Genomic DNA, 11,223 nt, shown 5'->3' with positions numbered 1-11,223 from the left:
CGTAATTTTACTTCTTTTGCCCGGTAATCATGGAGGCACACTTTGACTCAGCGGAATTAGTCGAGAATGCAATTAGTATACGTTTACCAGACTATAATCCACGCAACCCAAGGGTATGGTTTCACCAGGTTGAGGCCGTTTTTGCCACCCGACGCATCGCTTCCCAAGTCACCCGGTTTTCCTATGTTGTCCAGCATCTTCCTTGTGATGTAGCAACAGAAGTTGAAGATCTGTTGGAAGATATTCCTAAGGAAAATCCGTATGACGCCCTTCGAGCGGCCGTCATAAGTAGGACAGGGAAATCAGAAAACAAAATGCTGCGGGATTTATTCACCACCGTCGAACTTGGGGACAGATCGCCATCACAAATGCTTCGCCACATGCGCAGTCTCCTCTGCGGCCGTAAGCTAGCAGAGGAGATCATGGCCCAACTATGGCTCGACAAACTCCCACCCTCCATGTCCCACGTCATCAGCGCTTTCGTTGATGACCACAGCTTAGAGCAGCTAGCCCGGATGGCGGATAAGATACACGAAACATACCCCAGTAACTCCGTAAACTCCGTCTCCCGCCCTGCACCCACTACAGATTCCGACCCGCTTCTTGCTTCTATATCGCACCTACAAACCAAATTTGACGCTTTGACCGATCGCCTACAACGGTTAGAGATCAACAGGCATCGACCACGTTCACGATCCAGATCGTCATCTCGTGCCCGTCTCCCTTGGTGCTGGTATCACCAAACTTATGGCCCAAAAGCACGCAAGTGTCAACCACCTTGTTCTTTCAAGCCGCGTTCCAACACCCCTTTAAACACCCCGGCCAGTCAGTAACGGCGACGACTGTCTGTGGCCCTCCTCGCACTAGTCGCCTGTTCCACATCACCGATCGTTCAAGTGGTCTACGTTTCCTCGTAGATACGGGAGCTGAAGTTAGTGTGCTACCACATAAGAATCCACTTCCCGATTCTGCTTCTTTCTCGTTACAAGCCGCTAACGGTACCCGCATCGCTACATACGGCGAACGTTCCCTCACCCTTGACCTTGGATTGCGACGTGCGTTCAAGTGGATCTTCCTTTTGGCCGACGTCCAAACACCCATCATCGGTGCAGATTTCCTGACCCATTACAATCTATCTGTCGACGTGCGACACAAACGTCTTTTAGACACGCTTACATCTCTCTCAGTCAACGGAATTAGTGCCCCAACTTCATCCACAGGTATCCGCGTTATCTTACCGGATTCACATTTTGCTGACATACTTAGGGATTTTCCAACCCTTACTCACCCATGTCAGTACACCCAACCGGTCACTCATTCCGTCGTTCACCACATTCAGACGAGAGGTCCACCTGTCCATGTCAACCCCCGCCGACTCCATCCGGATAAGCTACAAATCGCAAAACACGAGTTCGAACACATGCTCGAACTCGGCATCATCCGCCCTTCATCGAGTCATTGGTCATCACCCCTACATATGGTACCTAAGAAATCTAAAGGTGATTGGAGACCCTGTGGAGATTACCGTTCTCTCAACAACGCTACTATCCCAGACAGGTATCCCATCCCACATATCCACGATTTTGCAAGTACCCTATGCCATACAAACATTTTCTCCAAACTCGATCTCGTAAGAGCATACTACCACATACCCGTAGCTCCGGATGACATTCCCAAAACAGCCATCACAACACCGTTTGGCCTTTTCGAATTCACGCGTATGCCCTTTGGTCTTCGAAATGCAGCCCAAACGTTTCAACGTTTCATGGACGAGGTTTTACGTGGCTTACCGTTTGTGTACGCCTACCTTGACGATGTTTTAGTCGCTAGCACCTCCCCAGCTGAACATACAGCTCATCTCAGAGCAGTGTTTGAACGTTTTTCCACTTACAACATACGTTTGAACATTGACAAATGCTTATTCGGTGTTACTAGCCTGGATTTTCTTGGCCACCACATTGACGCCACAGGTATTTCACCATTACCCGATCGCATTTTGGCCTTAGAGTCATTTCCCATGCCCACAACTATCACTCAACTTCGTCGTTTCATTGGTATCATCAACTACTACCGGCGATTCATCCCTCACTGTGCAGATATTTTGAAGCCACTGACCGATTTACTTGGCTCCAAAGAGAAATCTGTTACTTTGCACCCCGCCGCCACTGCTGCTTTCGAAAGAGCCAAGCACGCCATTGCTCAGGCCACAAAGTTATCTTTCCTCGATACTCACGAGAGCACAAAGCTGATTTTGACAACTGATGCTTCGAATGCTGCCGTCGGTGCAGTGCTTCATCAAGTTGTTAACAACACACCTCAACCACTAGCGTTTTTCTCGCAGAAGATGCAGGCTGCCCAAACGCGTTACAGTACTTTTGGTCGTGAATTACTCGCAATTTACCTTGCTATTCGCCATTTCCGGCACTTGTTAGAGGGTAGATCGTTTACCATTCAAACCGACCATAAGCCACTCACATACGCCTTCAACGCCAAGCCTGATCGATATTCACCACGCGAGATACGCCATCTGGATTATATTTCACAGTTCACTACCGACATTCGGTACACTCCAGGTTCGGACAATGTCGTCGCAGACGCCTTATCCCGTCCTGACATAAACGCTCTTCACCCTTCCACGCAGTTGGACCTAGCCAAGCTGGCGAACCTTCAAAACACTGATCCTAATTTTTTGCCTATTCTATCGTTCCCTTCATTTCAAGTCTCTTCAACTCCGTTACCCCTCCAATCCGGAGCCATTTTTTGTGATATGTCTACCGGATCAGCTCGCCCAATCGTCCCCGAAGCTTTCCGACGCGTTGTTTTCGACCACTTCCATGGATTTTCTCATCCAGGAATCCGAGCAACCAGGAAGTTGATTAGTGCACGTTTTGTATGGCCCTTCATGAATAAGGACCTGACATCCTGGGCCAAACAGTGCATCGCCTGTCAACGCACTAAAGTAACTCGGCATACGAACTCACCTATTGGTTCATTTGCCGTTCCTGATGCTCGGTTCACACACGTCCATCTCGATATTGTTGGTCCTCTTTCCCCATCAAACGGTTTCACTCATATCCTTACCATGATTGATCGTTTTACCCGTTGGCCAGTAGCTGTACCCATTTCGGATACTTCAGCTGAAACAGTTGCTTTTTCATTTTTGCAACACTGGGTTAGTAATTTTGGTATACCTTCCACCGTTACTACGGATCGCGGCTCACAATTTCAGTGTAATCTCTTCCGTGAGTTTTCTACACTATTCGGTTTCCATCACATATCGACTACCGCGTATCATCCCTGTTCCAACGGTCTGGTTGAGCGTTTCCATCGCTACCTCAAAGCTGCATTGACTGCCCAAATGAACCCATCTTCATGGTCCTCTTCTTTACCCCTCATTTTGCTTGCTATTCGCTCCACTATTAAGGAGGATCTTCACTGTTCCCCAGCCGAACTAGTATACGGTACAACTCTACGTCTACCCGGTGAACTAGTTTCCCCTTCTGGCGCACAGCCCGAATCACCCGTCACATTCGTCAGCCTTCTGAAACAACATATGGCCGAACTTCGTGCGACACCTACCAGACGATCAACGCGAACGGAGCACATCTCAACCGAACTCTCTTCTACACCATTTGTATTTGTCCGACATGACGCAACGAGGAAACCCCTCCAACCTTGTTACGATGGCCCCTTCAAAGTTATCGAACGTCACTCCAAATATTTTGTTTTAGAGAGAAGTGGAAAGCACGACACCGTCTCCATTGATCGTCTGAAACCTGCCTACATTGAAGCACCTACGACCACATCCAGCAATCCTGTTATTCCAACAACACCCACACCTACCCAAGATATCCCTCCCGCCAACCTCACTCCTTCCACTAGTCGTTCAGGACGACGCGTCCGTTTCCCTCAGCACTTAGCTGATTACGAAACTTAAGTTAGCAACTTTTGATTCGTTACTTTAGTTATTCGAGCGTTTTCCCATTTCATGGTCAACGCTCTAGTGGGGGAGTAGTGTGGCGTTTTTGTACCTTTATTTTACTTCCATTATAACACTACGTATTTCATCAATTGCATAATCGTTTTTTGTTTGAATACGAAAAACTACCTAAACGCGCACTTGTACAATTTCATATAATACAAGCGTGGTCACGTGCTTCGACTCTCTCTTCTGATTTCGCTCGCGCTTGCAGCGGTCATTCGCGAGCCTCATGTACTAACTCTGGTACCAAAACATTTCAGACCCTCTTTGGAATCTATTATATGTGGGAACTGTTCAGAAGAATACCTTTGGACCAACATAATTGGATTATTGTTTATTCGCTGGCCTGGGCCAACGACGAACTATTTTAAAGAAAACAATTGTTAGTGGGTTTGTTCCATCTGACCTCTTTATTTTTGAATACCCAACCGTTAGTTATTATTTTTATTTCTTTGCCACACACTCCTGGTAAACTAACTTATTGAGTAGCCAGACCACTACACACCCGGCTACCAAGCCGACCCAGTAGCCAGACCACTACACACCCGGCTACCCGGGAAGCCGACCCTTGGACACATGCTTCAGATTTCTCTGAAACCGTGGTTTGGATGGAGGAATCTTTAGCATAACGTTTTAGTATTTATGCTGTCTATTTATTCGAACCCCCGTGATATCCACATGCGGCTGCAGTTTTTCTCGAAATTTGTTTAAACGCAATCGATGTCCACCGCCAGCCTGGAACTCACAATTTGATGACTGCTAATGGCTTCGCATATGGATTCTTGAAAGCGATATAAAGTTCTGTGAGGCGGCTGGTTTCTGCAGGTGTTTTCTTTTTCACTGAATTTGGGAATAACCTTAAGGCTAAATGTACAATAATTACGTCCTCTGTATCTGCACGAACCCACAATGGAGCAGCCATTAGTTAACTGCATAGGAAAATGTCCTCTAAATTTTTTTCAGGCGTCAGGCCTGACGATGCCAAGGAATGCGTCACATCTATTACGTTTTTTGTTATTCCGTGGTGGTAGGCACATGCTATATCGGGCGCATTGCAAGGTTTATTATTCACCAGCATATCGACCCCTTGATGTTGTCGTTGGGTGAATTAATGGTTTTATGGGGAGAACAAGCAGAGGGTACAATAATTTGGGCAGTGCTTTTAATTTCTGACACAAATTCCACATGTCGAGACGGTTTTGTTAACGCGCGTAATGCGCTCATCTGGGAAATATTATGGACATGGTGAACTACGGACAAGCCATCAGACTGGGCATGGCACTCGTAGTGCCCTCATCACAACATCACGCATGGGTTCTTGGACTTCCCGGGCACGAAAGTTTTGTGGTACTCACTTGGTTTTGTGATGAAATCTAAGATTTGTCAAGGACTCATGACAAATTAAGACTGCCATGGATCAGGGCTATTATTTTGTCTATTTAGGGTGCGCGGTGGCCCATTGCTGTCATCCAAACGAGGCAGTAAGACAGCTGTGTCCACAATGGGAACCCTAATAAGGATGAAGTATCAAAATATCTGGCAGAGAGCATCATGGTATGCGTTTGACTGCGTCCCGAATTCGGTCACACACCCTGATCCCGTAAACAGTAAACGATATCCAGGTGTAGGTAATAGATCTGCAGTTGACGCGAACTGGCGAGGGCACATGTGATAATGATGTGCGTGCATTAGCTAATTTGTGCTGAACTTAGGCAGCTGAAAGCGTGCAGTGACAAGACATTAGAGAAAATGTGGGATGTCTGGAGTTGTTTCCCGTTTATTCGATGAGGCGACCGCAGAATAGTGCGGTTGCAGCTTAGTGAAATGCATGGAAGCTTCGCAAAACGAGCTACATCTGTGGCAGTTTTTACTCTGCCATCAATTAATTTTCTGATACACAGGAATATTACCCGGATATATGCCACAACCAGGGCAAGCATCACAGGTGTCCGACAAAAGTTGCTTCCACGTAAGTTATCTATTTCCCCTATTGCAGAAGGTGGATAAGGAGGTTCGGGATACGGTGAGATATTTCTGGGAAGCGGACATGCAGTTGAAGTGAGAGTCTTCAACCTTGCAATCCTTCGCATTTTCATAGACAGGATATGTAAATGTGGCTGGCGTGATAGGAAAGATATGGAGAGCTCTCCAGAAGATTCCGTGCATAAGCGGTGTCCGTTAGGGATGCTCACTCCACTCAATCAGATAAGTAGACGAACGCTGAAATGCCTTCTGAACCCCGGCTTTCAAATTCTTTCTGACGGAAACCTGGAACAATCAGACGAGGTTGTTCCCATCTTCGAATGGTAAGAGAAATCGCAACTGTTCCTAGATGAACCGACCGAAATCATCCTGCCCGCTTGTGTGCATTTTGCACCCGTAATTTATACCACAGTGTTCCTGGACATGCAGTTGCCGAACACCTCAATTATACTCCAAGGAGTGACAAGTAAATTTGTGGAGCGTTTTGTGAGCAGTCGAAGGTGTATTAGTTCTAATTATAGTGCGCCAAATGAAGACAATACACGGATCTGCAGGATAGGGTTAATTTGTTTGTTACTTTGAAACACCTATGGCATCAGAGCGGTACATCCTTGAATATCAGGAACCGTGCGTACCGGACTGCAGCATAGGCTATTTCCTCGTTTGGCTGTGGTACTTGATATGTTCAAGCAGCGGAACTAAGATATCTTTGTGTCTTCTATAATCGCTGTCTCATGACCGCAACTTACGTTGGTTGGTGTCACGAATCAGTGAAACGACAAGGAGAAACCTATTTTGGTTGTGTAGCGGAATTTTTCATTAAGGAATACTTCCAGCAGCACAAGACCGATTGGCTTGCCGGAAAAAGTCAGTCACGTGGGATATATTCGGATGAACATGTAGGTTACAATAAGGAGATGGATTCTGGTTGTCGATGTCAATAGACCACTCAGGGTGTGAAAACAGGAGTACTGGCATTTTCATGGTGCATGGTACCTTGATGTGTGTTGAAGGATGTGTTCCTGGGCCATGAGGTATAGTGGAATTTGCATCTACAGTAAAATCATCATTATTTGGATCAGTTGGGTCGCATCACGGATTCACTGATTGATACACAAGATTAAGGACAATCTTGGGTCGTCTGTTTGGATATTGTAGACACGATTTTCGAAGTAAAGATGAGTTGCTAAACGTCGGCATAAACGATGGGTTGGATGAGGCCCAAACCAATATGACAGACGTGGAATGGAGCCTAAGAATGGGATACATGTGGTTCTTGGACCCTTGGGCTCGGATCTATACCACATATTCTTACGACTGACTAGCATATGCCCTTGTTCAACTACACTGCACTCGAAAACGAATATGGTTGGCAAATTCTGCTGTCGAGTCATCGGTGTACACACAACCTTTCTCACTATCGCCTGTGGGACTGATTGAGCAAAAAGTGGGTTTACCTTAATAACCGTATAATGTAGATATAGAAATAGATATAGCGTGCACACCGATCCGGAATTTCAGACAACGGTATTCGCCAAGCGACCGGCGAGTTAGCCACCACAACTTTGTTTAATAAAATGTTTTAAATACTATCGCGGAAGACATGTACGAGTCGTAAATCATTATGTATTCTTCCCTTCAGAAACCCTGTTGAATGAAAGCGGCTTCCTGAAACAGAACTGGACTGACTAGACTAAATTTGTATCGATGCAACCAATAAATAGAGATATGTTTCGCTAGGGGCAGTCGTGTATTTTTCGGGGATGGTGTTCGCAGACGGACGATATGTATGGATGCGAAGGGCCGACGTTGGTGGTTGGGTTAGTCCATCATATATATTTGGAGTGTTATAATCATCTGCGAGCATGGATACCGGCAGTTGCCACAAGTAGCCAAGGTAGGCGCAATCTAATGAAGTCATGAATATAACGGGCAACAGTTCGTCATTTGATTAGTTAACCGCACGTACCTATAGACAACACGGAACATAGACAAGGGCCCGGAATTTACGATGAGTAGCCAAGGCAGGCGACAGTAAATACAGGTATGGGTGTCGTTGGCCGTCAGATTATGGTATCACTCATAGTTGGGGCCCCATTTTCATCAGCCCGCATGGGTGCTTTTCTGGTTTTTACAATAAGTATCAAAGAATAAGGACATCGCGTACGGGTATGGGTACGACTGGCCGTCGTTGGCCATCAGGTTAAGCTACCGTGCATAGGTGAGGTCTCATAATCAGCGTCGCACATAGACGTGGGCCCATGGGTAGTCGAGCTGAATGATAACGGATACCGTCATCAAGGTGACTGGCAATGGATGCCCTTGGTTTCAATCAGTAAGTCTGCACTTTATTACGCATTTACATACACAGAATCATATTCCTGATAAGAATAATAACATCGCGTTGATAAATTACCCTCAGTCACTTCGTAACGCTGCGCCACACACAAGCTGTTACGCGTGTCTTGGAAAGTGGTTCTTCAACAGAGATGGCCCCTGAGTCATCACTTGATGAAAGGCGAGCCCTATGGATAGAGAATTTTTGCCGAGACTTCCGAAAAAAATCATGTCGTTTGTTAAAATCTGAAGTGTACAAAGCAAACAAACGTCAGTGACCGATCTTTCTGGGAAAAATTGGCATTGAGTATTCTGTAGGTGTCATCTCTTTCTTAAAATATAGCGAAGAACGCTATAATACGTCAAAGTGAGATTCTGTGAGTTATCCCTCGTAGACCGGTAACAAAATGCGTCGGTGATGGTCCGTGACCTTGAAATGGTGCCAGCTTAAACAAAATGCAACGAGCAACAGACAACTGAAAAGTGTGGACGGTGAAAGTTAAAACTTCGAAAACCCTATGGTAGCGGCACACGGGATGGGCCAGAGAATGTGGAAAAATATTTCGTAGAAAGGCTAATGCCTCTATTTTGTACTCTCCTACATTTGAAAATACTTTGCAGGGGTGCGTGAATAAAGATTACGTTTCTGTCTGCGTGGTCTCGAAGAAGGTCCGTTCACGGACTTTATATGATAAAGCCTTCTATGTTTACTGTAGGAATCAACCAGGCAAAGCCACTGGATTCGTCGCGGCAAGTAGGTTTAGTGAATTTCTTGGTGACAGACAGCAAACAATGTACCGGAAGTTCGTTTATGTTATAACACCTCCAGTGTCATGAATTCTTGATGGTGATCCTTTACAGAAATACAGACACACGCTAAAACACGGAGCGCCGTCCTCGGATGCGCGGTGATATGCTGGGGCTGAATTCATGAAATTGTTGCCAACTCTAGATGTCCACAACCAACGCGTTACATTCCTACCTGCACCTGTATGCGGGTCAACGTTTGCGGTTTTTATCCTTAGGTAGATAACATCCCTTCGGCTATAGTCAAGCTGTTTAAGCGCAATTTTTGCGGAGTCTGATGGTGACCGTTTTAAGCACAACAATAGCTCTGCTTTACGTTTCTCGCACGTCAGCACCGTCGAGGCTATGCATAGTACTAGTCGTCATGAGCAAATAACAATGTTTTTATTTTCCATACAGTAGGGAACATGTCAGTTGAGGCATGATCATGTTGTTGCAACCTGAACCCGTCGGGCAACAAACAGCGAGACATGCTTATCACATGAAAAAACGAAAACAATTGGGAAGAATGTATGACTAGTTTAATGGTGAAGCCGGGTAACTTGAAACAAAACTGAGCAACGGTTACTGGCCTCGATTCATCCTGGGCGGTTGAGTAAATGGTCAGAGTCAGAAAAAGCAATAATGAAGATGTAATCAGAGAACCCCAAAGTGAATAAAAATGGCGCCTTTCGCTTCAAAAATACGGCTTACATTGAAATTAAGTAGACTCACTGGTGTCTCCGTTTTAGGGAAGTTAGGTGTAAAGGATATTTTCGACTGGGTGGTAGTGCTAACGCATAGGACCGAACAAACCGTAGGTAAAATCGCTGTAGCTGCGGAAATTGCAGCGGAAAACCGAGATGGTTCAATCCAAACAAAAGGTCCAGAAGGTTATAAGGAATACATCTTGGAGAACTCTGTTGAGAACTCTGTTCCAGAAGACACCGAATCCTTTTAGGTAGCTTGTCCATCCGACTGCGTGCTGGTTTTTTTGGAACGAACATCGCGACAGCCTCGTGAACTTTCTAGACAACTGTCTAATGTAAGTCCACCACCGAAGCTGGCCCCACTTGGACCTGTTCAAGGAAGACGCACATTCTTAAAAACTCTGCACAGATGAAGTTTCGAATCCACATTTTATGTTCAGGATTTCTGGCCCAGTAGCAGATGAAATCAAACGTCAGCACACAGTGCTCACTACGTCCCAGTGGAGAGTTAGTTATCATCTGATCGACAGAGTGTTTTTCGTTGGTGATGACCAAATCCAGGGGGGTGACTTTTGGCCCGCAGGCTATCTGGTGGTTGCAACTTCCTGTTGGGTCCAAGCGCTCTGTTGAACGACTTCTGTCAGCGCCGCTGCAACAAGTCTGCTTGACCGAGGTTTTGTAGTTCAAATCAGGAGGCCTTTGTAGCGTTGCAGTCGCCCACCAGCAGATGAGTGAAATGGTATCTGGAGGAGAATTGCTCAAGGGTTCGTATGAGGAATTGGTCACCTTCAAGAGGACTGGAGGGTCTACGGTAAGCCGCACCTAGAAGGATAGAATCGGACTCGCGCAGCGGAATTCGAATCCAATTGCATCACAAAAAGATACAGCAGTGGTATCAGAGAGGACAATCGAGATGTGTAAGGCCGCATGTAGGTTCGAAGCAACCCCACCAGCCCTCCCTCGTTTTGAATCAGTCTCGAAAAACGGAGTAGCCGTCTATCGAAATCTACGCGTCGGACACATTTGGCGTTAACCAGGTCTCTGTGAGTGTACTTATGGTCGGCTGTTTAAGGCAAACTGAGTATTTAATATCGCAAATTTTGTTGCAAAGGCTGAGACAGTTTGTGGACAAGCATTTCAACGGTCTCCACCGCCTCCGAAAGTGAGGAGCCGAGTTTTGTGACCAGAAAGATTAGCAGACTTAAAAGTTGTACCCCGGGTTTGAGTCCAAGGTTCAAAATGGGTCTCTGGGGCATACTCATCTGCTTCATGTCTTGGTGGTTCCTGGGGATGCTTTTCATTTGCAGGAGGGGATTCAGCGAATGCCTTTGTTATGCATGGTGAAAAGGGACCAGAAAACATCATCAGGATAGATGCCAAAAAAGATTTAGGCATCTGGGTCTCCTCAAACTTGTCCTTCGCACT

General features: G+C 46.0%; 1 protein-coding gene across 1 annotated transcript in view; it reads left to right on the top strand.

Moving 5' to 3' along the window:
* Positions 1-10,534: 10,534 nt before the first annotated feature.
* T265_02783 (hypothetical protein) overlaps positions 10,535-11,223 on the top strand; it is a gene marked incomplete at both ends in the record, with an annotated part of 81,545 nt that continues 80,856 nt past the window's right edge. Inside the window, one exon of the mRNA XM_009167108.1 lies at positions 10,535-10,609. Coding sequence (XP_009165372.1) covers positions 10,535-10,609 — 75 coding nt within the window. The remainder of the gene's footprint in view (positions 10,610-11,223) is intronic.

Source organism: Opisthorchis viverrini, assembly GCF_000715545.1.
Source record: "Opisthorchis viverrini unplaced genomic scaffold opera_v5_36, whole genome shotgun sequence".
In the NCBI taxonomy this organism is placed as follows: domain Eukaryota; kingdom Metazoa; phylum Platyhelminthes; class Trematoda; order Opisthorchiida; family Opisthorchiidae; genus Opisthorchis; species Opisthorchis viverrini.
This window is presented reverse-complemented; position numbering and strand designations above follow the sequence as displayed.